At 40.4% G+C, this 25,996-nt stretch overlaps 1 protein-coding gene across 6 annotated transcripts in view; it reads left to right on the top strand.

The window, feature by feature from the left end:
- Positions 1-25,996, top strand: part of LOC122562422 (citron Rho-interacting kinase) — a 221,739-nt gene that overhangs the window by 99,203 nt on the left and 96,540 nt on the right. For all 6 annotated transcript variants that reach the window (XM_088000150.1, XM_088000147.1, XM_088000146.1 and 3 more), the window contains exons 14-17: positions 21,576-21,746; positions 22,368-22,421; positions 23,360-23,413; positions 25,688-25,828. In XM_088000150.1, coding sequence (XP_087856276.1) covers positions 21,576-21,746; positions 22,368-22,421; positions 23,360-23,413; positions 25,688-25,828 — 420 coding nt within the window. The remainder of the gene's footprint in view (positions 1-21,575; positions 21,747-22,367; positions 22,422-23,359; positions 23,414-25,687; positions 25,829-25,996) is intronic.

Here is a 25,996-nt window from a genome sequence, read left to right as displayed (position 1 = left end):
CCAATGCCTGTTTAAATGCCCATAATGAGGGAGAGTCCACCACTGCTACTGGCAGGGCATTCCATGAACTCACGACTCGCTGAGTAAAGAATCTACCCCAAACATCTGTCCTATACCTACCACCCCTTAATTTAAAGCTATGCCCCCTCGTAATAGCTGACTCCATACGTGGAAAAAGGTTCTCATGGTCAACGCTATCTAAACCCCTAATCATCTTGTACACCTCTATCAAGTCATCCCTAAACCTTTTCTCTAATGAAAACAGCCCCAAGTGCCCCAGCCTTTCTTCATACGATCTTCCTACCATACCAGGCAACATCCTGGTAAACCTCCTCTGCACCCGTTCCAGTGCCTCCACATCCTTCCTATAGTATGGCGACCAAAACTGCACACAATACTCCAGATGCGGCCGCACCAGAGTCTTATACAACTGCGACATGACCTCTGGACTCCGGAACTCAGTTCCTCTATCAATAAACGCCAGTGCGCCATATGCCTTCTTCACAGCACTATTTACTTGGGTGGCAACTTTCAGAGATCTGTGTACATGGACATCAAGATCCCTCTGCTCATCCACATGACCAAGTATCCGACCATTAGCCCAGTACCCCATCTTGTTACTCTTAGCAAAGTGAATCACCTCACACTTACCTACATTAAACTCCATTTGCCACCTTTCTGCCCAGCTCTGCAGCTTATCTATATCCCGCTGTAACCTGCCACATCCTTCCTCACTGTCAACAACTCCACCGACTTTCATATCATCCACAAACTTGCTCACCCAACCTCTAGGTCATTTATAAAAATGACAAACAGCAATGGTCCCAAAACAGATCCTTGCGGAACACCGCTAGTAACTGCACTCCAAGATGAACCTATACCATCAACTACTACCCTCTGTCTTCTTCCAGCCAGCCAATTCCTAATCCAAACCTCCAACTCACCCTCAATGCCATACCTCTGTATTTTTTGCAGTAGCCTACCATGGGGAACCTTATCAAACGCCTTACTAAAATCCATATACACCACATCTACCGCTTTACCCTCATCCACCTCCTTAGTCACCTTCTCAAAGAATTCAATAAGGTTTGTGAGGCACGACCTGCCCTTCACAAAACCATACTGACTATCCTTGATCACATTATTCCTATCCAGATGTTCATAAATCCTATCCCTTACAATTCTCTCTAAGACTTTGCCCACAACAGAAGTGAGACTCACCGGCCTATAGTTACTAGGGTTATCCCTACTCCTCTTCTTGAACAAGGGAACCACATTTGCAATCTTCCAGTCTTCTGGCACTATTCCTGTAGACAGCGAGGACATAAAAATCAAGGCCAATGGCTCTGCAATCTCCTCCCTTGCTTCCCAGAGAATCCTAGGATAAATGCCATCAGGCCCAGGGGACTTATCTATTTTCACCCTTTCCAGAATTTCCAACACCTCTTCCCTACATACCTCAAAGCCGTCCATTCTAATTAATTGTGACTCAGTATTCACATCGGCAACAATGTCCTGTTCCTGAGTGAATACTGACGAAAAGTATTCATTCAGTGTCTCCCCAATCTCTTCAGACTCCACACGCAACTTCCCACTACTATCCTTGACTGGACCTATTCCGACCCTAATCATTCGTTTATTCCTGACATACCTATAGAAAGCCTTTGGGTTTTCCCTAATCCTACCAACTAAGGACTTTTCATGTCCCCTCCTTGCTGCTCTTAGCTCTCCCTTCAGATCCTTCCTGGCTACCTTATAACTCTCAATCGCCCCAATTGAACCTTCGCGCCTCATCTTTACATAGGCCGCCCTCTTCCCTTTAACAAGGGATTTCAATTCCTTTTTAAACCATGGCTCCCTCATACGACCCTTTCCTCCCTGCCTGACAGGTACATACTTATCAAGGACACTCAATTATTGCTCCTTAAACAAGCTCCACATATCAATTGCGTCCTTCCCTTGAAGCCTAATTTTCCAAGCCACGCATCCTAAGTCGTGCCTCACCGCATCATAATTTCCCTGCGCCCAGCTATAACTCTTGCCCTGTAGTGCACACTTATCCCTCTCCATCACTAGAGTAAAAGTCACCGAATTGTGGTCACTGTCCCCAAAGTGCTCACCTACCTCCAATTCTAACACCTGGCCTGGTTCGTTACCCAGAACCAAATCCAGTGTTGCCTCGCCTCTTGTTGGCCTGTCTTCATATTGTGTCAGGAAACCCTCCTGCACACATTGGACAAACACCGACCTATCTAACGAACTCGGGCTATAGCTTTCCCAATCAATATCTGGAAAGTTAAAGTCCCCCATAACAACCACCCTATTACTTTCACTCTTCTCCTGAATCATCCTCGCAATCCTTTCTTCTACGTCTCTAGAACTATTAGGAGGCCTGTAGAAAACTCCTTACAGGGTGACCTCACCTTTCCTATTCCTAACCTCAGCCCAAACTACCTCAGATGGCGAGTCTTCATCCATCGTCCTTTCCACCGCTGTAATACTATCTTTGACAAGCAATGCCACACCTCCCCCTCTTTTATCCCCACCTCTGACCCTACTAAAACATTTAAACCATGGAACCTGCAACAGCCAATCCTTTCCCTGTTCTACCCATGTCTCCGTAATAGCCACAACATCAAAATCCCAGGTACCAACCCACGCTGCAAGTTCACCTACCTTATTTGTATACTTCTTGCATTGAAGTATACACACTTCAAGCCACTTTCCTGTTTACAGGCACCCTCCTTTGAGATTGATGCCATGTTCCTAACCTCCCTACACTCCAGGTCCTGCACCTAAAGCTACAGTCTAGGTTCCCATGCCCCTGCAGAGTTAGTTTAACCCCCCCCCCCCCCCCAGGAGCACTAGCAAACCTCTCCCCAAGGATACTGGTGCCCCTCCGGTTCAGGTGTAGACCATCCTGTTTATAGAGGTCCCACCTTCCCCAGAAAGAACCCCAGTTATCCAGATACCGGAATCCCTCCCTCCTGCACCATCCCTGTAGCCACGCATTTAACTGTTCTCTCTCCCTATTCCTTGACTCTCTATCACGTGGCACGGGTAACAAACCAGAGACAACAACTCTGTTAGTTCTAACTCTGAGCTTCCAACCTAGCTCCCTGAAAGCCTGCCTAACATCCTCAGCCCTCCTCCTACCTATGTCGTTGGTGCCAATGTGGACCACGACTTCGGGCTGCTCCCCCTCCCCCTTAAGGACCCGGAAAACACGATCAGAGACGTCACGTACCCTTGCACCTGGGAGGCAACATACCAAACGTGAGTCTCTCTCGCCCCCACAAAACCGCCTATCTGTGTCCCGAACTATCGAGTCCCCAATAACTATTGCTCTGCTCTTCTCCACCCTTCCCTTCTGAGCATGCTTTTATAGGGGAAAAAAAACCTACCCAGGTAAGCTTGCGCTACACCAGTGTCCGGTCCGGTCCGCGCTTTTTTTTTTAAAAAAAACTTTCAAATTTAAACCGTTAAACAAGCATCACCGAGCCTTCAAGCAGCCACTGCCAAACAGCCCTTACCTGTTCCGCTGAGAGAGTGAGGTCTTATCTTATTTAGTAGTGTAATGTGTGGCATGGAATCAGACATCTTCTGGAACTCCAAGTATATTACATCACTGCTTCTCCTTTATCTATTTTCCTTGTTACATCTTCAAAGAATGATAATAAATTTGTCAGCTATGATTTTTCCCTTCATGAAACTCTGTGTCTGCTTGATTATGTTATGTATTTCTAAATGCTCTATTGTTACATCCTTTTATAAAAGTCTGATTGTATGCATAACCTAATCTGGGCAGCAATTTTAGATGTCCTGAAAACAAAGGGTTAAGAATTTGAAAGCTGCTGAGTGTTTGACATGGTTGTGAGTGGGTGGAGAGGTGGTGAAGATATGAATGAGAGTTTCAGCAACAGTTGAGTAAGGGTAGAATTTGACAATGTTACAAGGCGGAAATGAAAAATCTTTCCTATAATATAGTGTTAAAGGTTTGGATGGTAAGGAATTTGTTAAATGTGTTCAAGAGAATTTTTGTTATCAGGATGCAGATTTACCTATGGGAAGGGGAAGCACTTTGCGACCAGGGATCACAATTATATTAGTTTTAAAATAGTTATGGAGAATAGACTTTGTATAAAAATTAAAGTTCTTTCTTAGAGTAAAGCAAGTTTTGATGATATGAGAAGGAACTTTCAGGGGTTGATTGGAGTAGACCCTGAAGAAGGGCCCTGAAGAAGGGCCTGTGCCCGAAACGTCGAATCTCCTGTTCCCTGGATGCTGCCTGACCTGCTGTGCTGTTCCAGCAATAAAGTTTCAACCTGGAGTAGACTGTACGCAGGTAAAGAGACGACTGGGAAGTGGGAGACTTTCAAAAGTGTGACAATGAGAGTTCAGGCATTATATTCCTGCTAGTGAAGGGTAAGGCTGATAAGAGTAGGAAACAATGGATAAATAAAGATATTGAGGCTCAGGTCAAGAATAAAAAGGAGTCATATGTTAGGTATAGATAATTGTGATCAAGTGAATTTCTTGAAGAGTATAAGTGGTGCTGAGGCGTTCTTTAGAGGGACTATGAATCTGCATTCCAAGGTCTCTTTGTTCAGCAACACTCACCAGGACCTTACCATTTAAGTGTATAAGTCCTGTCCTGATTTGCCTTTCCAAAATGCAGCACCTCACATTTATCTAAACTAAACTGCACCTGCCACTCCTCGGCCCATTGACCCATCTGATCAAGGTCCCATTGTACTCTGAGGTAACCTCCTTTGCTGTCCACTACACCTCCAATTTTCAGGTCATCTGTAAACTTACTAATCATGACTTATACAGTTAATGGTAGAGCCTGGTAGTGTTGTCGAACAGAGACCTAGAAGATCACTTACGTGGTTCTTTGAATGTTACATCACAAGTAGACAGGGTTCTGAAAAACTGTGGCGCTGGAAAAGCATAGCTGGGGAGGCAGCATCCAAGGAGCAGTAGAGTTGATGTTTCGAGCATAAGTTCTTCATGAGGAAGAGCGTATGCTCTAATTGTCAATTCTCCTGCTGCCTGGATGGTGTCTGACCAGCTCTGTGCTTTTCAGCGCCACAAGTTTTGACTCTGACCTCCAGAGGTCCTCACTTTCTCCCAGGGTCCTTAGGAAGGCGTTTAGCATGCTTGCCGTTATTGCTCAGACATTTGAGTGCAGGAGTTGGGATATCATTGACATTTGCTAGGATATTACCAGAATTGGAGGGTTTGAATTATAAGGATAGGTTGGGACTTTTTTCACTGGAGTATAGGAGATTGAGGGGTAACCTTTATAGAGGTTTATAAAACCATGAGGAGCATACATAAGGAGACTAGCCATTTTTTTTCCTAGCATGGGTGAGTTCAGAACTCGGGGCATATTTTTAAGGTGAGAGGAGAAAGATTTAAAGGGACCTGAGGGGCAATTATTTTTCTCAGTGTGGTTTGTTTTGGAATGAACTGCCAGAGGAAGTGGTGGATGCAGGTACAGTTACAACATTTCAAAGAAATTTGAATAGGTACATGAATAGGAAAGGTTTAGAGGGATATGGGCCAAACGCAGGCAGGTGGCACTCGTTTAGTTTGGGAAACTTGGTCAGCATGCTTGTGTGGACTGAAGGGATTGTTTCCATGCTGTATAACCCTATGACTGTATATGGAATTGGACACTAAATTTGTCATGAATACTAACATCATGAAGAGTTGAATTCAGAATGAGACAGTGGAGGCAGAAGAGAATGCAGTTAGTGATCAAGATATGACGGTCATAATGTGGGGACTTGAATACAATGGGTTTGGTCTTTTCTATGTTTTAACTGGAAGAAATTATGGCTCATCTCAACTTTATTGTCAGACAGATTGTCTGACGTCACAAAGATTGGCAGAGAGATTGTAGATATTTTCTAATACCTGTTCACAGAGTTTATTACATACCTCTGGAACAGGTTGGACTTGGGCCTCCTGGCTCAGAAGTAGAGACACTTCTGTGCCTCAAGATCTCAAGGGCCTGAAAACTGAAAAGAAAACTGGATATTAGCATGAGTTATCTTCATGAATGTCTCCCTTAAGTGGACTGCCCATTTGCTTGATCTGCACATCAACTGGGTATTGAATGCTTTCTCAAGGACTAATCAGTTTGACTGTTGAGGCATTAATTATACGAAAGGTCCAGATTAGAATCATGTAACATTTCAATGAAATGATAAAGTGTTTGTTATATTCCATTGTATCTTTGATGTTTACTTGCTGACAGTTCTGTGCACTGGAAGAACCTCCTTAATTTGTGATAAATACAAGAAGCTGATCATCTAGTTCCCAGCTAATTGCACATCATTACTGTGAGACAGATAATTGCAGCAAGATATAACTTGACAAGAAAAAGTCTTTTTAAAAGGTCAGAAAGATTTTAGTTTGATCTCTGGAAACAATTTGAATTTTCACTTAGAATGAGAAATCGTTATTTTCTTGATAATTGTATATCAATAATTACCTAAATCTCTTTCAGGCATAACATGCACAGTTAGTGGTTTGACAATTGTAATTGAATTAGCATTAGGAGTATAATGCATCTCCTGCCACAGCAGTGGGAAGGGTAACAGTACAGCATATGTTATTGTGTGTCCCTGGAATTGCAAGTTGGCACATGCATTTTGTTGCTGACATCATTCTGCACCTGATAACTGCTCAGCCCATTTAGTACCATCTTGGCTGTATGCTTGCTGCCCTACTTAATACCTCCCTGGCTTTCCCGCTACCAGTTCTTCACTGCCTCCAACCTAATGGCCATGCTACTTCCTTACAAGCAATAAAAAACAGCAAGGGAAGAATGTGACGTAAAAGGCAGTCAATGAAGCATTAGAACAGGATGACCAGGGAAGTAGCAAGCAAGTTGGCTAAGTTTGGGTGGGGTAGCAAGCAAATTGGAATCCCGGCATTTGAATTGAATTGGCTTGAATTTGATATGAAACAATTGCAAAATGGCATTTTATTGGTGCACTTGTTAAAATCGTTGTTGTGAGTATGTTTGCCGAGCTGGAAAGTTGATTTGCAGACACCTTCACTGCTTTGGAGCCTCCTGTGGAGCACTGCTGCACTGTGTCTTCTGGAATTTATTTGGTTCTGTTCCTGCTAGTTCCAGCTGTTCATTGTAGAGGCTAGTATATTAGGTCTAGGTCTATGTGCATGTTGATGGAGTCTGTGGATGAGTGCCATGCTTCTAGAAATTTTCTGGCTGTCCTCTGTTTAGCTTGTCCAATGGTTGTTGTGTTATCCCGGTTGAATTTGTGGTCCTTGTCATCTGTGTGTGTGACTACTTTTAGGGACAGCTAATCGTGGCATTTAGTGGCTAATTGGTCTTCATGGATGCGGATGGCTAGTTGCCTGCTTATTTGTCCTATATAGTGTTGAGTGCAGTCTTTGCATGGAATCTTGTAAATTATGTTTGTCTTGCACGTGATGGGTATAGGGTCTTTTGTCCTGGTGAGTTGTTGTCTAAGCATAGCTGTCAGTTTATGGGCTGTCATGAATCCAAGTGGTCAAGAAGTCTGGCTGTGAATTCCAAGACATTTTTACATAAGATATTGTGGCTAGTGAGTTGTGTCTTGGCATGTCTTCATCGCATTGTTTGTCTGTTAGGCATCTGCGGATGAAGTTGCGTAGATATCTGTTCTTGGTGAATACAGCAGCAACCACCTGAACACACACAAGAAAAGCTGCATTAGGACCCTGTTCAAGAGGGCTACAATGCACTACAGCACACCCAACCCACAAAGGGAAGAAGAACACTTCTACGGAATATTCACCAAAAAGGGATATTCCTGGAACTTCATCTGCAGATGCATAAGACAAACAATGTGACAAGGACATGCCATGACCTAACTCACTGGCTATGCTATCTTTCATTAAAAAACAAGCCTCTGAACTGACAGCCAGACTTCCCCGATCATTCGGATTCATGACGGCCAATAAACCAACAGCCACGCTCAGACAACAACTCACCAGAACAAAAGACCCAATATCCATCATGTGCAAGACAAACGTAATTTTCAAAATTCCAAACAAAGACTGCACTCAACACTATATCGGACAAACAGGCAGGCAACTAGCCATCTGCATCCATGAACACAAACTAGCCACTAAATGCCATGATCAGCTGTCCCGAGTAGCCACACACACAGATGTCAAGGACCACAAATACGACTAGGACAACACAAAGATCATAGGACAAGCTAAACAGAGGACAGCCAGAGAATTTCTAGAAGCATGGCACTCACCAATAGACCCTAACAACAAGCACATTCACCTCGACCCAATATACCAGCCACTACAATGAACAGCTGGAACTGGCAGCCGAGTCAGCAGGAACGGAACCAAATAAATTCTAGAAGACGCAGTATAGCAGCGCTTCGCAGGATGCTCCAAAGAAGTGACGATGTCACCAAAACAGGACGAAATGTCTGCAAATCAACTTCCCAGCTCGACAAACATATCCACAACTACAATAACCGGCGTCCAAGCTACAAATCTTTATGCAAACCTTCAACTTGTTAAAATATATTTTATTTGCTTAATGTTACGAATGGTCCTTTTCTTGGAATACGGGAAGCTATTTGTAATATTGCTGGCAGCACACAGACACAGTGACTGCTTGGTTGGTGAGAATACCCTTTGAGCTTGTAGTGGCAGCAAACACGGCTTTAGAAATAATAATATTCAGGGCTCAATTAATTTGTAAGTTAAGAGCATTTAAAGAAGACCCAAAGTTTACTTCCATCTGCAATTCCAGTCTACATTCCTAACCTCGGGCTAAGATGCAGCCTGGTGATAAAATATCTTCATAATTTACAAACACTTTGTAGCTTAGATTTAAGTATAGGTTTGGTTAGTATATTGTTGAGAGTGACTAGGCATTTGTTCAACACAGGTGAAACGTGTGACAGATGCTGATCTGTTACGGAATGCTTTTCAGGATTAATATTTTGTCTTAAAGGGCTGAGACTTGCTTTGAAGTTGTTTCTTTGTACAATAAAGGATGTGTATTTGGGAATGACTTGAAATACAGCATTTAAGCAATGTCTTCCATTTCCTTCCTCTATATGATAATGTCGTCAAAATCATGTGTACTTAAAGCTGTATTTGCAGAAATTGGGTGGCTAATTTGTCTCTTTAGTGATGGCCTCTGAAATAGTTTGCACTTCATGATACTTGCAAAATGGAAGAAATTGTAATCTCATAGTCTGCCAAAAACTTAATCTGCTGTCTGAGATACTTCATAATTTGCAAATACATTCAACATGATGCCAGATTCTATTGGGGCACCCTCTGTAACTATTGCAGTCTTCAATATTTCTGCACAGAAAGCCTCTTCTGACCCATTCCAACTAAAAGAAATTGAAAATCTAATCCTGATGAATTCATTTCAAGTTGTCTTTGATAATATGGTCTTATCCTTCCTGAAGTTCTTGTCTTTCCTTTGAACCCATTTTATGGAACTCTGGCTGGTTAATTAATTTGATGAGAAGCTTGTAAGTATGGCGGCTGTAAACTTGATTTGATTTATATGGACAGTAAAGATTTTCAAAATGCTTGACTAATGGAACACATAATTGATGCTACCTATCTTAAATAAGGATTCTATGTTATAATATTGTTTGACTTGACAGCTGAAGTATAGGAAGACAAACAGGTTTGGCTTTGAACTTTTTATGAAATCAAATTTTACTTCATGGGAAAAGGTGAACTCCCCATAGTCCTAGAGGACTATAGGACTGCTCTTCTATTAGAGAGAGATGATGGGTGATAAGTTTAACCTGATGGGCAAGGTTGAGCAGATGGGACATTCAGAGTGACCTCGGATAGTGCGGGAATTGAACAGTGCATTTGGCATCACTCTGCATTGCAAACCAGCCAACTGAACTAACTATCCTGTATCTCACGGGTAATCTGTTCTCATCAATGCTGCTGTTAATGCTTTGAGTCACCACTAGAAGTAACAGCCATACTTGTTTGAAGCAAAGTGAAAACATACAATTGCCTCCGAATGAAGGTTGCACAATGAAACAAAATGGCAGAGGTCCACGCATTGTCCCTTGCATTACTCCATTCAGCACCTTTCATTTTTCCAACCTTCTCTATGCTACTCTGACATTACTTTGCACACTAGCACACTCTGGAATGCACATATTGTGTCTTTTCCCTATCTAATTCCGCTTTAAATTGAGTACCACAGCTATCCTGGGTTTCCATGGTCTTTTAGAGTGTTTTGTCTGGAAAATGACGAAGGCTTTTTGGAAGATGAATTGTATCATAGGGATTTCCAAGATCTGTCTATAAACTGGTTTCAAAATAAGACCCCAATTCCCTTCCCAATCCAAATACCCTTATTCTGATTGTATATTGTTAAACTTTTGCTATATCGTAGAGCGTAGACTTGCAGCACATTGTTTAGTGGCTTCATTACTTTTACCATCTATTAGTGAAAGGTCATTTGTTTGTGATTGTCCTTTTAAGACAAGTGCTGTCTTCAGTATTAAGTAATTGTTTTTAAATAGACAATGCACATAAATTTCTGTCTGTGTCTCCTACTCAGCTCCATGCTGAGTAAATGTATGCCATATGCCTGAAGGAATTTATTAGTATTTAGTCTTCCATCAACTTAGCAAACATTGCAATAACTGGCTAGTAACCTTATACCATGTGTCATAGTTAGCTTCATGACTTTTAGCTTAAAAAGTCATTGTTTTTCCACAAATCTCATGTAAATGTTGACCCTATTATTCAGGGATTGGACTGTGGTTTAATTATTAGTTAGCTGCTGGTAATTATGATGGTTCATTAGTTGAAAACATAATAAAATATTCTGGCAATCTCCCAACCAGTCGCCAACACTTGTGTACCATGTTACCTTATTGATCTCTAGATCTTAGTGCAAGAATAACAAGTATGGAGCCCAATTTAAACTGGAGAACTAATTGGTGGAGTGGAGTAACATACATTATAAGAACGGTCATGTTACAACTGGTGGAGCCGTCAGACTCTACACTTCAAAAGTGAAGAATATTGATATTCCAGAATTCAAGCTTAGTGCCAGGTAGTATAATACATTCATAAAAAGGCACAATTTAGTACTCTCGGGACATTAAAAAATTCATCTGATTTCAAGAATAAGGAAATCAAATTCCACTGTTTTGCTATCTGACGTAGAAGGAAGAATTGTGAATTGATTGGCCTGCATTGGAAACATGGATGCAACAATGATAAACTTCAGTATGCCAGCAAGTAAGATCATTGCCAAGTGATGGGAAAATGAAACCATTCTTTTTAAGAAGACTGGCCGTAAAAGGATGCAGTTCATAGTAGTTCCATTTAGTATGGTGGATCGTACAAAAATAAAGCCGATGGTGATACTCAAGTAACATTCTTCCCAAAGAAAAATTTTGAAGATGCATTATCACTATGTATGGGAGGGGCTTGATCTAGATCAAAGGAATATGGAGTTTGAGATCAGGACTATGCAAAAAAAAATTTCTTATCTGGGGCATGTTCACATCCCACTGGGTGGAAGATGTAATCCATGATTTGAGGCCAACCAATTATTCCTGTTGTATGACCATGCCAGTTCATATCATTGTATGAGCTGTTGCTTGTGATGAATGTTGTTGCCACCATATTTGCATAGAAGCCAATAGGATCTTGCTTTTATGCTACTATTTCTGTCCTACACCTATTACAATGTGAGCTTGAGGCACAACTTCTCATTTTCAGCTCGCTACTTGAAAGCCTCAAGGTCTCAATATAAAATTTAATAATTTCTGAAACTGACCGTATTATATCTGTTCTCCACTTTTTTTCTTACATCTGCCCTGCTCCCACACCACCATTCTCAGTTGTGTCATGTTTACTTTGCATTTACTGAAAAGGAGAATTCTTTCCCTTTCACACTTTAATTTACACCCTTTGTACATCTCTTTTCTGCTGAGTTTCACATCCTCAGTTCTTTGTTTTATTTTATACAAAGTATAAAGTTATGCAGGATACTGGTAAAATTGCATTTGGAGTACTGCACGCAGTATTTGGTCACTATTTAAGAAAAATTAAGAAGTTCTGAGAGAGTTTACTTGTCTAATAACTGCAAAGAGTGGGCTGCATTAGGAAAAGGTTGCACAGGTTAGGCTCACATCTGCTGGCATTTAGAAAAGCAAAAGGCAATTTGATTGATACATAAAATTCTAAAGTGTCTTGACTGGGTAGGTTTGGAAAAGTGTTTCTTATGGAAGAATCTAGAACTAGGTCTTAGAAATTTTAAAGCATACTGGGGTTGCCCATTTAATGATGCAAGATCTTTCTCTACAGGTTATGGTTCTTTGGAACTCTGTCCGTGAGTAGGTATGGAAGCAGGGGTCTTAAATAGGAAGTTTGGGTCTTGTTAAACAAATGGTTGAAAGGGGTAGGTAGGAACGTGGATTTGAGGTTACAATCATTTCAGCCATGATCTTATTGAGGGAGCAAGCTTGAGGGAATGAACAAGCTACTTTTGGTCCAGATCTGTGTGTTTGCATGGGTATGTGTCGCAGATCCTAAATGGTCTTGTCAAGATGGACATGGAAGTGATGATTGTTGTTGTGAGTCAGTCTAGAACAAGAGGCCACTGTTATAAAATTAAGGTTTCTGAAGGTTGTATGACTTGTAATTCTCTGCTGCAGAAGGCAATGGAGATGAAGTCATCGAGTATTTTTAACAGAGGTAAATCAATTCCTAAACAGAAAGTGGTAGAGAGACTGAACAGATCAGGCAGCATGTGAAGAGTGAAAAACCAGTGTTTCGAGTCCAGTAAACTTTCGTCAGAACTGAAAGCAACTGAAAATTTCTGTCACAGACCTACAGCAGTTGCTCTGGAGAAGCTCAACGTAAGCTTGAGGAACAGCTTCTGCCAAGATCCGTTGCCCACTCCCACACCCGTATGTCCTGTTGTGTATGGGTGGCTCCCAGCACAGCCAAACAATTTTTAACTATTCATACTTGCCATTTGCACCCATTCAGCAATTATCTCCCTCCTAGTTTATTATCAGCAATCCCTCTGTCTTTGTTTTTCCTCTCTGTGGGCACCGTCGTCATCTTTTTGACTCACTCCTTCCTTCACCTGCCAACATCAACGTAAATATTACCACTTCCCAGCTGCTTTTGGTTCTGACTAAAAGTCACTGGACTTGAAATATTAACTCTGTCATTCCCTCCACAAATGTTGCGAGACCTGCTGATTCTCTCCAGCACTTTCTGTTTTGGTTCAGATCTCCAGCTTCTTCAGCATTTTTTTGGTTTATTTTAGTAGATAGATTCTTGTTGGGTAGGGAAATCTGGGGTTATTGGGGATAGATGATTTGTGTTTTGAATTCCACATCCCCAATCTTCCTTGATCTCTTGGAATGGCAGAATAGACTGTAGGGGTCAAATGGTCTATTTATAGAGTCATATAGCAGTCAAGCAGTCTATGCCAAACATAATCCCAAACTAAACTAGTCCCTTTTTTGTATGTTTGTATGTTAAGTGCTGTGCCTCTCGTACCATGTAGTGCGCTGATGTTGGCTTAGTAATCGCAGATAATACAATAACTTTTGCCCCATTGCCCATCTTGAAATATGTGGGATAACCTTTGACATAAATATCAACTGCCAAAGTGCAAGGTTTGGCTCACCTATTTCCTTTAGGAATACTTTAGTGCTTTCTTCTGTTGTAGGTTGTTTGACTGTATTAAGCTCTTGTATGGGTTGCTATTTAATTTCTTTGCTTTTCTGAAATTGGGTCTCATGCCTGCATGTTACTTGCCACACAATAAATCGTTTCCAGTAGAGATATTTACTTTTAGCTGCTGAATATTGTCTATGCCTGTGAGGTTTCTTTGTTCCACAGTGCTGACAAAGACTTTGTATAATGCTTGTCCTAATCACTGTATTGGTTTCTCACTTGTCCTCCTGTGATTTTGTACCTTAAGAACTGAATAGTCTTTGTTGATTTCCATTGCCCAGGTTGATCTTCTCTCTGATCAATATTGCTACAGATTTCTGCTTCACTCATCTTCTGAATGCTTGTTCTCGAACTCTGATCTGTTTTAGTGTGTAAAATGCCTGACAAAGATTTGTCAGCAAATCGTACAACCAGTTTTGACTTTCGACTTGAAGCCACAATAGTAGAATTTTCCCCCTAATCTGTAGAGATCAATAATGAAATAAGCTATGGATTTCTTTGGATACTGAAGTCTTCTGTTAAATCTTGCTCTTTCAAGAATTTTTTTTAGTTCTTGGTTTAAGTAATTCTTGAAGGCTTTCAGAAGTATCTGTTGCCTCTTTTACTGCTTGGTGAGTTGTTTTCCCGATTGTGTATAGATATGTGCATACTTAATCAGCTTCTGATTTAGTATATAATTAGGAAGCTCGGACTCTTGTGGTGCAATAATAGTGTCCCACCTGTAGCCTAAGAGGCCTGGGTGCAAGTCTCACCTGCTTAAGAGGTGTGTAATAACATCTCTGAACAGGTTGACTAGAAAATGTCTACAATTTGGAGGCTATTTTGTATCTGAGAATTTTTCCTAGACATCCAATTCTGTCTTTTCTTGGCCCATCTCTGGAATTGTCTTCAGGGCAACATTATTTCTGATTCCATGTTTTCCTAATGTGGGTAAGTGCTATAGAAGATCCTGCCAAAGGTCAGCTGTCCAGTGAAATTCATCAACATCCTCCATCCCCATCACATCAAGATGTCGGTGACAGTAATATGACAAACCTTTGAGGTCAAAGCAGGAGTAATCGGGGATGTGCCATTACTTCCACTGTTGCCTCCATTTTCATCACTGCCATTGTTCATCTTGTCAAGAATAAGCTTTCCAGCAATGTGGACATTGTCTACAGGATGGATTGCAAACTTTTCAAATTCAATTGGCTGAAATCCCAGAAGAAGACGACACTGACCTCACTTGTGGAACTTCAGCATGTGGATGCTGTTGTGGAAGAGAATCTTAAAGCTTAAATTATTGCTTTCGTGGAAGCATAGCAAAGAATTGGTTTCACAGCCTCAACCACAAGAAGACTCCCATCTTTCACCAACCCGTCCGAGGTCAAGTTCTGGTCCATCACCTCTATTAAGCTCAACTGAGAAATCTTCCTAAGCACGGAACATTTCCCTTACCTGGGGAGTTGCCTCTCATCAAAGGCTGACATTGATGCAGAGATTCAGTCTGAGAGTGCCACCTTTGGATGCCCAAGTATGAGAATCTTCAATGGCCGTGACATCCATGTTGACATCACGATTCTTGTGTATAAGGTAGTCATCCTTCTGACTCTTCAGTGCGACTCTGAAACTTGGACCACGTATAGATGCCATCTCAACACCCTTGAAGTGCCATCAATGCTGATAGATTTTTCACATCAGCTGGGAGAACAGACATAGTAACATCAGCATCCTTGAAGCAACTAATAGTACCAACATCATGGCCATTATCATCCAAAACCAACTGTGCTGGGCCGGCTATATGTTTAGGATGTCAGGATTCCGACTGCTAAAGCAAATCATCTTCATCCAGCTGAAGGAAGGCACACGGATGAGGAGAGGACAAGAAAAGGTTATAAAGAGCCCCTGAAAGTTTTCACAAGAAATGCAACATAGATGCCATTGCATGGGAGACTCTCGTTCAGAAGAAACCGATTTTGGAAAAAACTTCCTGTATGAAAGGAAGCAGTTCTTTAAGAACACCCGTCGGCAACTGCGAATATGGAAAAAGAACTAAAGAAAGGATCGCCAATGATCTCACAGCCAAGGACCAATTCCACCTCCCAGATACATCGGCCAAATGTGTGGTCAGAGATGCTGCTCTAGGATCGGACTCATCAGCCACGCAGGAAACAAAGAACCCACTACCAGTTTCCACTATGGAAATTCCATGTCATAATATTCTGTAGCAAGTGATTGCAACTGCCATATTGGTCTTCCATTTAAACCCAGAAGTATTTCTCACGGCAGGGTTTCGGGGTTAATTTGGTATGGTTTAGAGGTTTACAAAATTATGAGGGGCATGGATAAGGTAAATAGACAAAGTCTTTTCCCTGGGGCCGGGGAGTCCAGAACGAGAGGGCATAGGTTTAGGGTGAGAGGGGAAAAATATAAAAGAGACCTAAGGGGCAACTTTTTCACAGAGGGTGGTACGTGTACGAAATGTGCTGCCAAAGGAAGTGGTGGAGGCTAGTACAATTGCAATATTTAAGAGGCATTTGGATGGGTATACTAATAGGAAGGGTTTAGAGGGATATTGGCTGGGTTCTGGCAGGTGGGACGAGATTGGGTTGGGATATCTGGTCGGCATGGAGGAGATGGACCGAAGGGTCTGTTTCCATGCTGTACATCTCTATGACTCTATGTGAGATGTTGAGAGAATGAAAGAGGAAAAATATAATTGAAATGCTTACTCTGTCTTTACCATGCAGAAAGTGGTAGATTGCTTGTGCTCAGATTGAACACCCAGGTTCATGAGGAGTTAGGAGAGGCTGGAAGATTTGCCTCCGTTTAAGTTAGATAAAGATATCTATGGTATAGGTTGCAGTGAAATAATATACTTAGAAGTTTTCTGACTAGGAAAATATAAAGAAGCAAACAATTGAAAACTGGGAGCAAATATGAATTGTTTGCAACATGAATTGTAATTCTATGATGAATGTGACGTGATTAGTCAAAAGGTTTACTTTAAAATATATTACCTACAAAAGGAAAGTGCTTAGTCAGAGCTTGTTATAATCGTGATATCATGATAGGTTAAAATGTCAAATATTGATGCATCATCCTTTTCAGCTGTAAAATAAGCAAATCTTCCCTTAAATTATTTGCTTCCATGGAGATTGTATCAATTGCTTTTCCTCTACTCATATGTTTAGAATTGCTTGTTGATATGAAACTTAGTTTTCTATATACTTTGTTGCATATCAAATAGGTTTGTTCTCCGTTTTATCTCTCCATAATCAATTGCAGAACGGAGCTAATCGAACTTCCAATGTGCTGCCTGACCTGCAATTTTGGCATTGTATCCCAGTTCAACTCCTGCAGTTTCAAATTTGGTAGTCCTCTAGTGTTTTACTTACATTTTCAAGTACTGGTTGCTATAGTTACAAACTTGTGCACTAGTAACCATAGCAACAACAAAGTCGACACTTGAACTTGCTAAATAGAAACTATCTTTGTTAATCCATTGAAAAGAGGATCCTATTGTATTTATTTTTGCGGTTTAATCTGGGAATGGTGTTTTACAATTGTTTATGAATTTCCGGTCGTAGCTATTGCTGGTGAAGTCAGCATTTATTGTCCTGGAGAAGGTGGTGTTGGTGGTGGTCTACCTTCTGGAATTGCTGCTGCCTGTTGAGTGAAGGTACTCCCACCATGCTGTTAGGTTTTGACCTGATGATTATGAAGGAGCAGCCCTTCCATGTCAGGAGGGTATGTGACTTAGAGGGAAACTTAAGTGGTGACATTTGCATACATCCTGCTGCCCTTATCCTTAATAGATGAGGGCACTGGGACTTGAGGTTCATTTGAAGGAACTTTGGCAAGTTGTTCATGTACATCTTATACAGTGTGCACTGTAGCCATGGCATGCCATTGTTAGAGGGACTGCATGTTTATGGTGGTCTTCAAGGTGCTATACTTTGTATAGCTGCTTTGTACTTCTTGTGTATAATTGGAGGTGCAATCGTCCAGTCAAGTGCAGATTATTCCTGACTTGTGTCTTGTGAATAGTGGAAAGGCTTTAGGGAATCCAGAGGTGAATCATTTGCCATAAAATACATAGGACAAGCCAAACAGAGAACAGCCAGGGAATTCCTATAGGCATGGCACTCATCCACAGATTCAATCAATAAGCACATTGACCTGGACCCAATATACCGACCACTGCAGCGGACAGCTGGAACTGACAACCGGAAGTGGCAGATTCAAACCACTACAAATGCAGGAGGAAAGATCACAGAAGTGCTTCACAGGAGCCTCCCAAGCACTGAGGATGTCACCTAGACAGGGGACGAAATGTCTGCAACACAAATTCCCAGCTCGGTGAACAGAACCACAACAATAAAATACACAGGCTCTAAACTACTGCTGTACACACAGTATTTGGGTGGCTGGTTAGTTTATGTTTATCGACCGTGGTAACACTCAGGATATTGACGGTAATTCATTAGACATCAAGTGGAGGTGGTTGGATCCATGATGAAGATGATTATTTCCACTTAAATGGCAAGTAACATTCATGTCACACATGAACTCAATATTGAATGATGTCTTGCCCCATGGCAACCTGGTCGGCTTCACCGTATTGGCAAAGAAACTGAACATTGTGGAGCCATCAGCTCTACTTCAGTCTTTTTATAATGGTAACAACTTCAATGATAAAGCAGCTCAGATATTTGGGGGTGGGATGTTATCCTAAGGAATTTGTGACTCTTATGGTGCAGTTGAAGAGTACATAGCTCTGGGACAGGACACCTTTGTTCATATGTTACCTGCTCCAAAGGCATGTTGTAACCTTGTCTGAACAGGTAGGTTAAAAATATAGTTGATCAATAATGTTCATCTCAGGGATCTTGTGGCACAGTAGTAATGTCCCTATCCCTGGACCAGGAGGCATGGTACAAGACCGACCAGCTCCAGAGGTGTATGATAACATCTCTGAACAGATTGATTAGAAAATATCTGTTGTGAGGAATTGGTGCTCTTTAGCACAGTGGTAGTATTCCTCCCTCTGAGCCGAAGAGGCCCAGATTCAAGTCCTATATGCCCTGAATGTGTTTCATAACATGTCCAAACAGATTAATTCAAATAACTTGGAGGAATTTGGAGGTGCACACCATTGGAATTCCTTTGGCAAGTTGGTTGACTTCCCATAACCATAACCATTGTCCTTTGTGGGACAGTTCCATGTAATGGAGAGTATTGCATCAATTCCCACTGTCTTCTGCTTTTATTAGGGTTCTCTGATGTAACATTCAGTTAATTGCTGACTTGATGTCATGGGTAATTATTTTCTCCTCACTTCTGAAATCAGCCTTCTTGTCCATGTTTGAATGCAAGCTGTACTGGATCTGGAGCTACATGGCTTGGATGGAAGTCAAATTGAGCTTTGTTGAACAACTTGTTTCTAAGTATATGCAGCTTGATGGCACTGTCAATAACACATTTTACTATTTTAATGATGTTTGAGTAGACAGCATATAACCAGATATGTTTCCACATTGTTGAGTGGACACCAATGTTGTTATTGCACAGGTTCAACCTAACTCAGGCTGTAGTTAGTTCTTGAGCACACGTCTTCAGTACAGGTATGGATTGTTGTCAGGGCCCACAGTCTTTGCTATGTCAATTTCTTTAAAACAATTTCTTGGTAGTGTGTAAAATGAATTAAGTTATCTGAACACGAACATGCACCACAGGAGGAGGCCAAGCTTGATTATTCACTGCTGTTTGGAGATGGTTCCAGTGGTGGTCACACCCATCATTAAGCAAGGAGCTGCATTTGCGCTGACTCCTGGTTCTCGTATAATTGTTCATCGTTATTCATTACTGGATATGGCAGGCTGTCAATCTTTGATCCGATCTATTGGTTGTGGGATTATTTCAGCTCTGTAGCATGCTTCTCCTGTTATCTAGCGTGCATGTAGCCTGGTGTGGTAACTTCACAAGGTTGGCATCTAATTTCTGGATATTCCTAATGCTGCTTCTAGCATGTTCTCCTATAGTCCTGATGGGACGTGGACTGGTCCTCTAGCTTGATAGTAATGGCAGAGTGAGGGGTATGCCACGCCAGGAGATTATAGATTGTGGTTGAGAAGCACAGGTGGTCACTACTCACTGAGAATAGGTTGTCTGCAACCAAACTTCAGTTGTCTAATTTTCCCATAATTCTGCAAATTTTAAAAACTCCTCAGATATTTATTCAATTCCCATTTGAATGCCATAACTGAATCTGTTTCCTCCACCCTGCAAATATGTGTATGAAAGTGTTCTTGTATAACTTTTTTAGTTCTTTTGCTCATCACCCTAAACCCATTTCATATGACAAGAGTGGGCCATTCAGCCCTTTGGGCCTACTCTACCATTAACTAAGATCATGGCTAATCTGATTTTAACCTTATTTTTGAAGTGCTGACTTGTCTTGTTCTCCCATAAGTGTATTCTTGCTGCACCTCTCTATCTCTCTGGCAGGACCCATCCCCAATTATGGCTCTGTCTGCCACTGGTACTTTAATTCACTTCCTCCAACTTGCTCTCTTGAATTTCCATTCTTGGACTGGGCTTGGTCTCCCACCTTTCCTCTCACTTTATTATTATTATTATTATTATTATTTTTACACTACCTACAATCATATTCCAAATGATTAATCTTCTCTAACGGATACTGACTGTCTTCTGGCTGAAAACCTGTCTTAGATCTATTACAGTTGAACTTGGAACTTACTTTGAACAAACAATTTGAGAGGACTCTGTTGCAACCTTTACTTATGCCCATCAAATTCCACGCTTTTTCTGTCTGCATGGTTCTGAGTGTGGATTGTATACAATGCACATAGTCAAATTTACCAATTGCAATAATAATGAAATTAAGAAAGTGGAGAGAACATGAAATGTTACTTGTTACTCTGTTACTACATGCAGTGCACTAAGTGACTCTGTAAGCCGATAGATTAAATTTAGTGTTGGATTTCTTGAAATAATTGAGGCTCACCTGAGTGAGCTATCTATTCTGATACGAAAAGCTCTGGCTTCATGAGTGGTGCTCTTTTCGATTGGATTCACGTTCAACAGAGGGGAAACTATGAGCCATAAAACAACTAATATAGACATTTGTTATTTGCACATGGAAGTTAGACTCCAAAGTGAAAATTATACACCTTCACAAAGTATGATTACTAGAAAGTATGGTTATTCTGAGGTTGTTGACTTGCTCGCTGAGCTGGTAAGTTTGTTTGCAGACATTTCATCATCATGCTAGGTAACATCACCAGTGTGCCTCCAGTGGTGTTCTGTCCCACTTGCAACTTGTGTCTGGTTCTACTGGGGTTGGTGTTGTCATTTCCGGTTTTGTCATTGGTTCTGTTTCTCATGGTTATTCTGTCTGGTTTGCTAAGTTTTGGAATGCTATGATTATTTGATGAAAGTGTTAACCATAGCTTGTTGAACTGATCAAATCCCTCTTATGGATTTACTCCTCTTAAGGAGTTACTAAGAGTTAAGATCTTTTTGAACTTCGCATGAAAGTTCAAATGCCCAAAATTAATTCTGTTTTAACCTTTATATCTGCTGATTATTTTCATCATTTTTTTGTTTTATTACAGATTCTTAGCATTCACAGTACTTTGCTTTTGTGTTGAATTTTTGTTTACTCCTTTTACAAAGTGGTGAGGGTCTTTTCATAAATTTTAATTCTGTACTCTTTAACTAGTTATCAACATTTCTGAGTGATTTAAGGATGCTGTTCTCCTTTCTGCATTCCACTAATAATGGTCTTTGTGCTTTCTTTCTCCCAATTTTAACAGGAGTTCCATGCTCAAATGGAGGAAATGGAGGTAACTGTACGACAGCTGGAGGAGGATCTTGCTGCTGCCCGTCGACGGGCTGACCTCTATGAGTCTGAACTCCGAGATACTCGAATTACAGCAGATGAGTATAGACGGAAAGCAGCTGAATCCCAGCAGAAACTACAGAAGGTTGGTCTGTGTATCTGCCCTAACAATGAGTGGGTGTGCGATGGAGTATCTGCCAAGGTGATGAATTGGAATGTTGCGCAGCAAGGAACCTGAGATGCTGAGAAGATATTGACATATAAACAGAAGAGACTGTTACAGTGACAGGATGTACATTTTGCATACTGTTTGATAGTCATGCTTGAGTTAAGATTAACTGAGTTCCTAGTGAAATCTAGACACTACTTGGCTGCTTCTCATTCTCGCTACGTTGAGTATCTTAACCTCCTTGTGGTTTGTGAAGCACTCATCATGACAGATGGTACACTTGGGTGAAAATAAACTCATGAACTCCATATGCTGAATGTCTGTACATATTCTCTGGTAAACACCTTTTGAGGTTAGTTAGCTACTGTACCATGTCACCTATTGTGTTTTGTTTCTATTTTTGGCTACTTGCTTTGTTTTGAAAGTCTAGCATTGTAAATTATCTTTTGTATATTTACCTGTTATTTATCTTTAATGGAACAATTCTAGTCAAATGTTAAGAATGGATTCTGTGCAGTATGGTTGTTTGTGAGGGGACAGAGTCCATATACCATTTTGATTCAAGTCGCTGACATAAAAATTGTCTTCCATTCACAGACTCGAGACCAGGGAAAAGCTGAAGTTGGGGAGGTGTACGCCAAATTGGAAAAGGTTTGTATTTTGCATGTTATTAATCGTTCTTCACTAACTCAATTATCATTTAGAAGCATTATTTGGCTTTACCTCCACAATATGAATAAATGACAGTTATTTAAAGAACTTACTTTCAACATAATTTAAAAAACTTGTTTTTACTTTATTTTTAATTAGAGGCTTTCCCAGTAGGGATTAGATTTGGATTGGTGTGATGATGACCTTTAAATGAATCTGTTCTAGAATTGGGCCTCTGTAGGGATTGAGGCTGAAAGTAGGGAATGATATGTAACATAAAGATATACATGTATGTATGGTTGTAAATAAATATAAGCTGTACGTAGGAGGTAGAACTGAACAGTACAGAACTGGAAGTAAGGGCAAAGTAATGTATTTGCTAAATAAAATCAAAAAATTGCAAAACTTTCTAAATTAGTATTACAGAAAGCAGTCCGATCTGTGTTATGTTGAGGTTACTGCAAAATTTAACCATACCATCAAAGGTTATGTAAAACATATCTAATAGCTTAAAACTTAGAGTGTGCTATTTTTGGTATGTTGTTGAGAGCTGGAGTAAGTGTTGTCTGAATATGGAGTAGTCTGCAACTTAAAGTGCATTCAGTGCTTGGGCTGTAAAACACTGTGACTACCAAAAACTGACAAATACTTTGAGAAAACTAAAATCAAACTTGAATGTCCCCTAAACTACAATTCGCTTATGTAAGCATTAGCACCACTAATGTGAACTACAAAGGGACCAACTTGATGGTTTTGATTTAAGAATTTATCTCAACTCAATTACTACTCATTTGTTCCATAATTCTTAACAAAAAACGTTGATGCTTACCCATTAAATAACAGGCAGTAATTTATGTAAATTTAAACTTGGAGATGTCTGAAAATACTGGAAAAACAAATATGTCCACACTATTCAAGGCCAATTACGTGTCTTTCAGATGAATGCAGAACAGCAGAAGAAAATACAGGAATTGCAGGAAAAACTTGCCAAGGTAATACAATTTAATGGTGATTATTACTAAGAAGATGGGAGTATAGTTGAGTTTAATGGTCATAATTTTCATTTAAAAGATTTAAATTGTTCCAAAATATATAGAGATGCAATTTTCTTCAATAGTAATTTTCAACAGCCTGGGATACTGTGGAAAAGAGATTTTCATGGTTAAAGGGTTATAATGAAGAGGCCTGGTGGTTAGTTGTGTTTTCTGCTTGCTAAGTTGAAATAAAATTATGTGATAATCAATAAATGGGATTTGCTGAAAGCTGTGAAAGACAAATTTAACAGATATCTGGAAGTCTTTATGCAGAGGGTGGCCAGCAGATGGAAGAGATCATTGAGGTCCCAACACTAGATTCATTAGGAAATAGCGTGTTGCTGTATTACGGACTTGTTGTTCAGAAGTGTGAGCTTAAGTCGGCTAAAGGGACATCTTGTCTTCTTGCATCATATAATATAAAAGCATTGACAATTTTGTGATGTTTTGTGGTATGAACTTGTTAAAAATCATCCTTGTGACTAGGCAGCTTTACTGCACTAAATACTGTTACCAAATAACATGGGAAAACAAAGTATGTCGAACAGTGGCTTAGTTTCTGATAAATGTATTTATGATATATCCAACTCTGGAATCTGACATGCTACATTGTATCCTGTTGGTTCTTGGTTTGAATCGGAAGGTAGAAAGACTTTGGGATGTATTGTTTGATAAGAATTGCCAGTCATTGCTGCTGTCAAACTGTCACTCAAATGAATAATATGATATAAATTTGCTTGCAGATGTGATGTCAGGTATGTAGGTCATGCATGCCAATGACTGGCTGACTGTGTATCAAATAACACATCCCAATGGTGATTTACAGCATGCTGATGTGCTCCAAAATCCCATGTTTGCAATCCATATTATGCTAAGAATTTCACCAAATTTCAATTTAAGGTTATCAAATCAGGTGCACAATATGGTACATTTGCATGTGCTGGAAGCTACATCTATGAACACACAGGACCTTATTTTATCTAAGTAAAGGACTTCTTATGTACATTGCACACTTCCATTTATCAGTTATAAAAAGGGATCATGGAGAATGCCAATCTTTGCTGAATTTCTACGCCAACACTCGACAGAATCGGTCTATCTGCCTGATCTGAGAGCTAAGACTGACAATTGACTGTTGCTGCTGCATCTCCATTCCAACAATAGTTCAACAAAGCAACTTACTGGATGTAATTTGCTCGCTGAGCTGGAAGATTCATTTTCGGATGTTTCTTCACCATACTAGGTAAGATCATCAGTGAGCCTCCAGTCTTGCGCTGGTATAAAACACATAAGTAGAAAGTGGGACATAACACCAGCACTTCACCGGAAGCTCACTGATGATCTTACCTAGTATGGTGAAGAAACATGCTAAGAATTACACCAAATTTCAATTTAAGGTTATCAAATCAGGTGCACAATATGGTACATTTGCATGTGCTGGAAGCTACATCTATGAACACACAGGACCTTATTTTATCTAAGTAAAGGACTTATGTACATTGCACACTTCCATTTATCAGTTATAAAAAGGGATCATGGAGAATGCCAGTCTTTGCTGAATTTCTACGCCAACACTCGCCAGTCTTGTGCTGGTATAAAACACATAAGTAGAAAGTGGGACATAACACCAGCACTTCACCGGAAGCTCACTGATGATCTTACCTAGTATGGTGGCGAAACGTCTGAAAATGAACCTTCCAGCTCAGTGAGCCAACTTATATCCAGAACCTCAATTTGAGCTACAAATCTTCTCAAAACTCGCTAAAGTAGCTTAAGTTGGTATCCCATTCTTCAAGCCTGTTTCTTATATCCTAGTCCTGACGAGTGCAAGATGAAAAGCTTTGATTTGTCTCATTTTAGTAATGTTTAAGTTCTGTACTACCAAGCAACTATTTGTTAATAATTGATGTTATTAATCACTAAATCCCATTAACTGTAACCTCTGGAGGATATCAATCAGACCTGAGATTTTAATTGATAATATACTGAAGTAATCAATACACATGGATACCAAAAGTAAATTCAAATACCAATTTAGTTAAGTCTTTCTAATTTAGTTGAAGTTCCTGTAAAAGTTTATGTTCTGTCAGGGTTAGAGACGAGGAGTCCAATATGGTGACACACTGGAAACTAAAATCCATTTTTATCAAGAAACCACCTTGTTTAAATACAAAAAATTATTCCAAAATGGACTCTTTCTTCCATCATTTTTGCTCTTTGACTCTTTTTCAGGCAGTGAAAGCAAGTTCTGAAGCTACAGATCTTTTACAGAATGTGCGTCAAGCTAAGGAACGTGCAGAAAGAGACCTTGAGAAACTACAGGGTCGTGAGAACTCCAGTGAAAGTATCAGGAAGAAACTGGTGGAGTCTGAGGTACATTAGAGAATTAAATGCTGAATGCAGTTTGTCAATGTAATAGAGCCTAAATAGACGTGTAGTAGTCACCATATAGGTGAAAATCAATACCAGGTATCTTTATGATATGGTGGTTCAGTTGACAAGTAACAAGTGTTCACCCAAAAGCAAAGTGCTGCCATTCCA

The sequence above is a fragment of the Chiloscyllium plagiosum genome, unplaced genomic scaffold, assembly GCF_037043375.1.
Source record: "Chiloscyllium plagiosum isolate Xiang-an unplaced genomic scaffold, Cpla_swu_hap1 HiC_scaffold_24, whole genome shotgun sequence".
NCBI lineage: Eukaryota > Metazoa > Chordata > Chondrichthyes > Orectolobiformes > Hemiscylliidae > Chiloscyllium > Chiloscyllium plagiosum.
The sequence above is the reverse complement of the archived record's forward strand: the minus strand, read 5'-3'. Positions and strand labels throughout refer to the sequence as shown.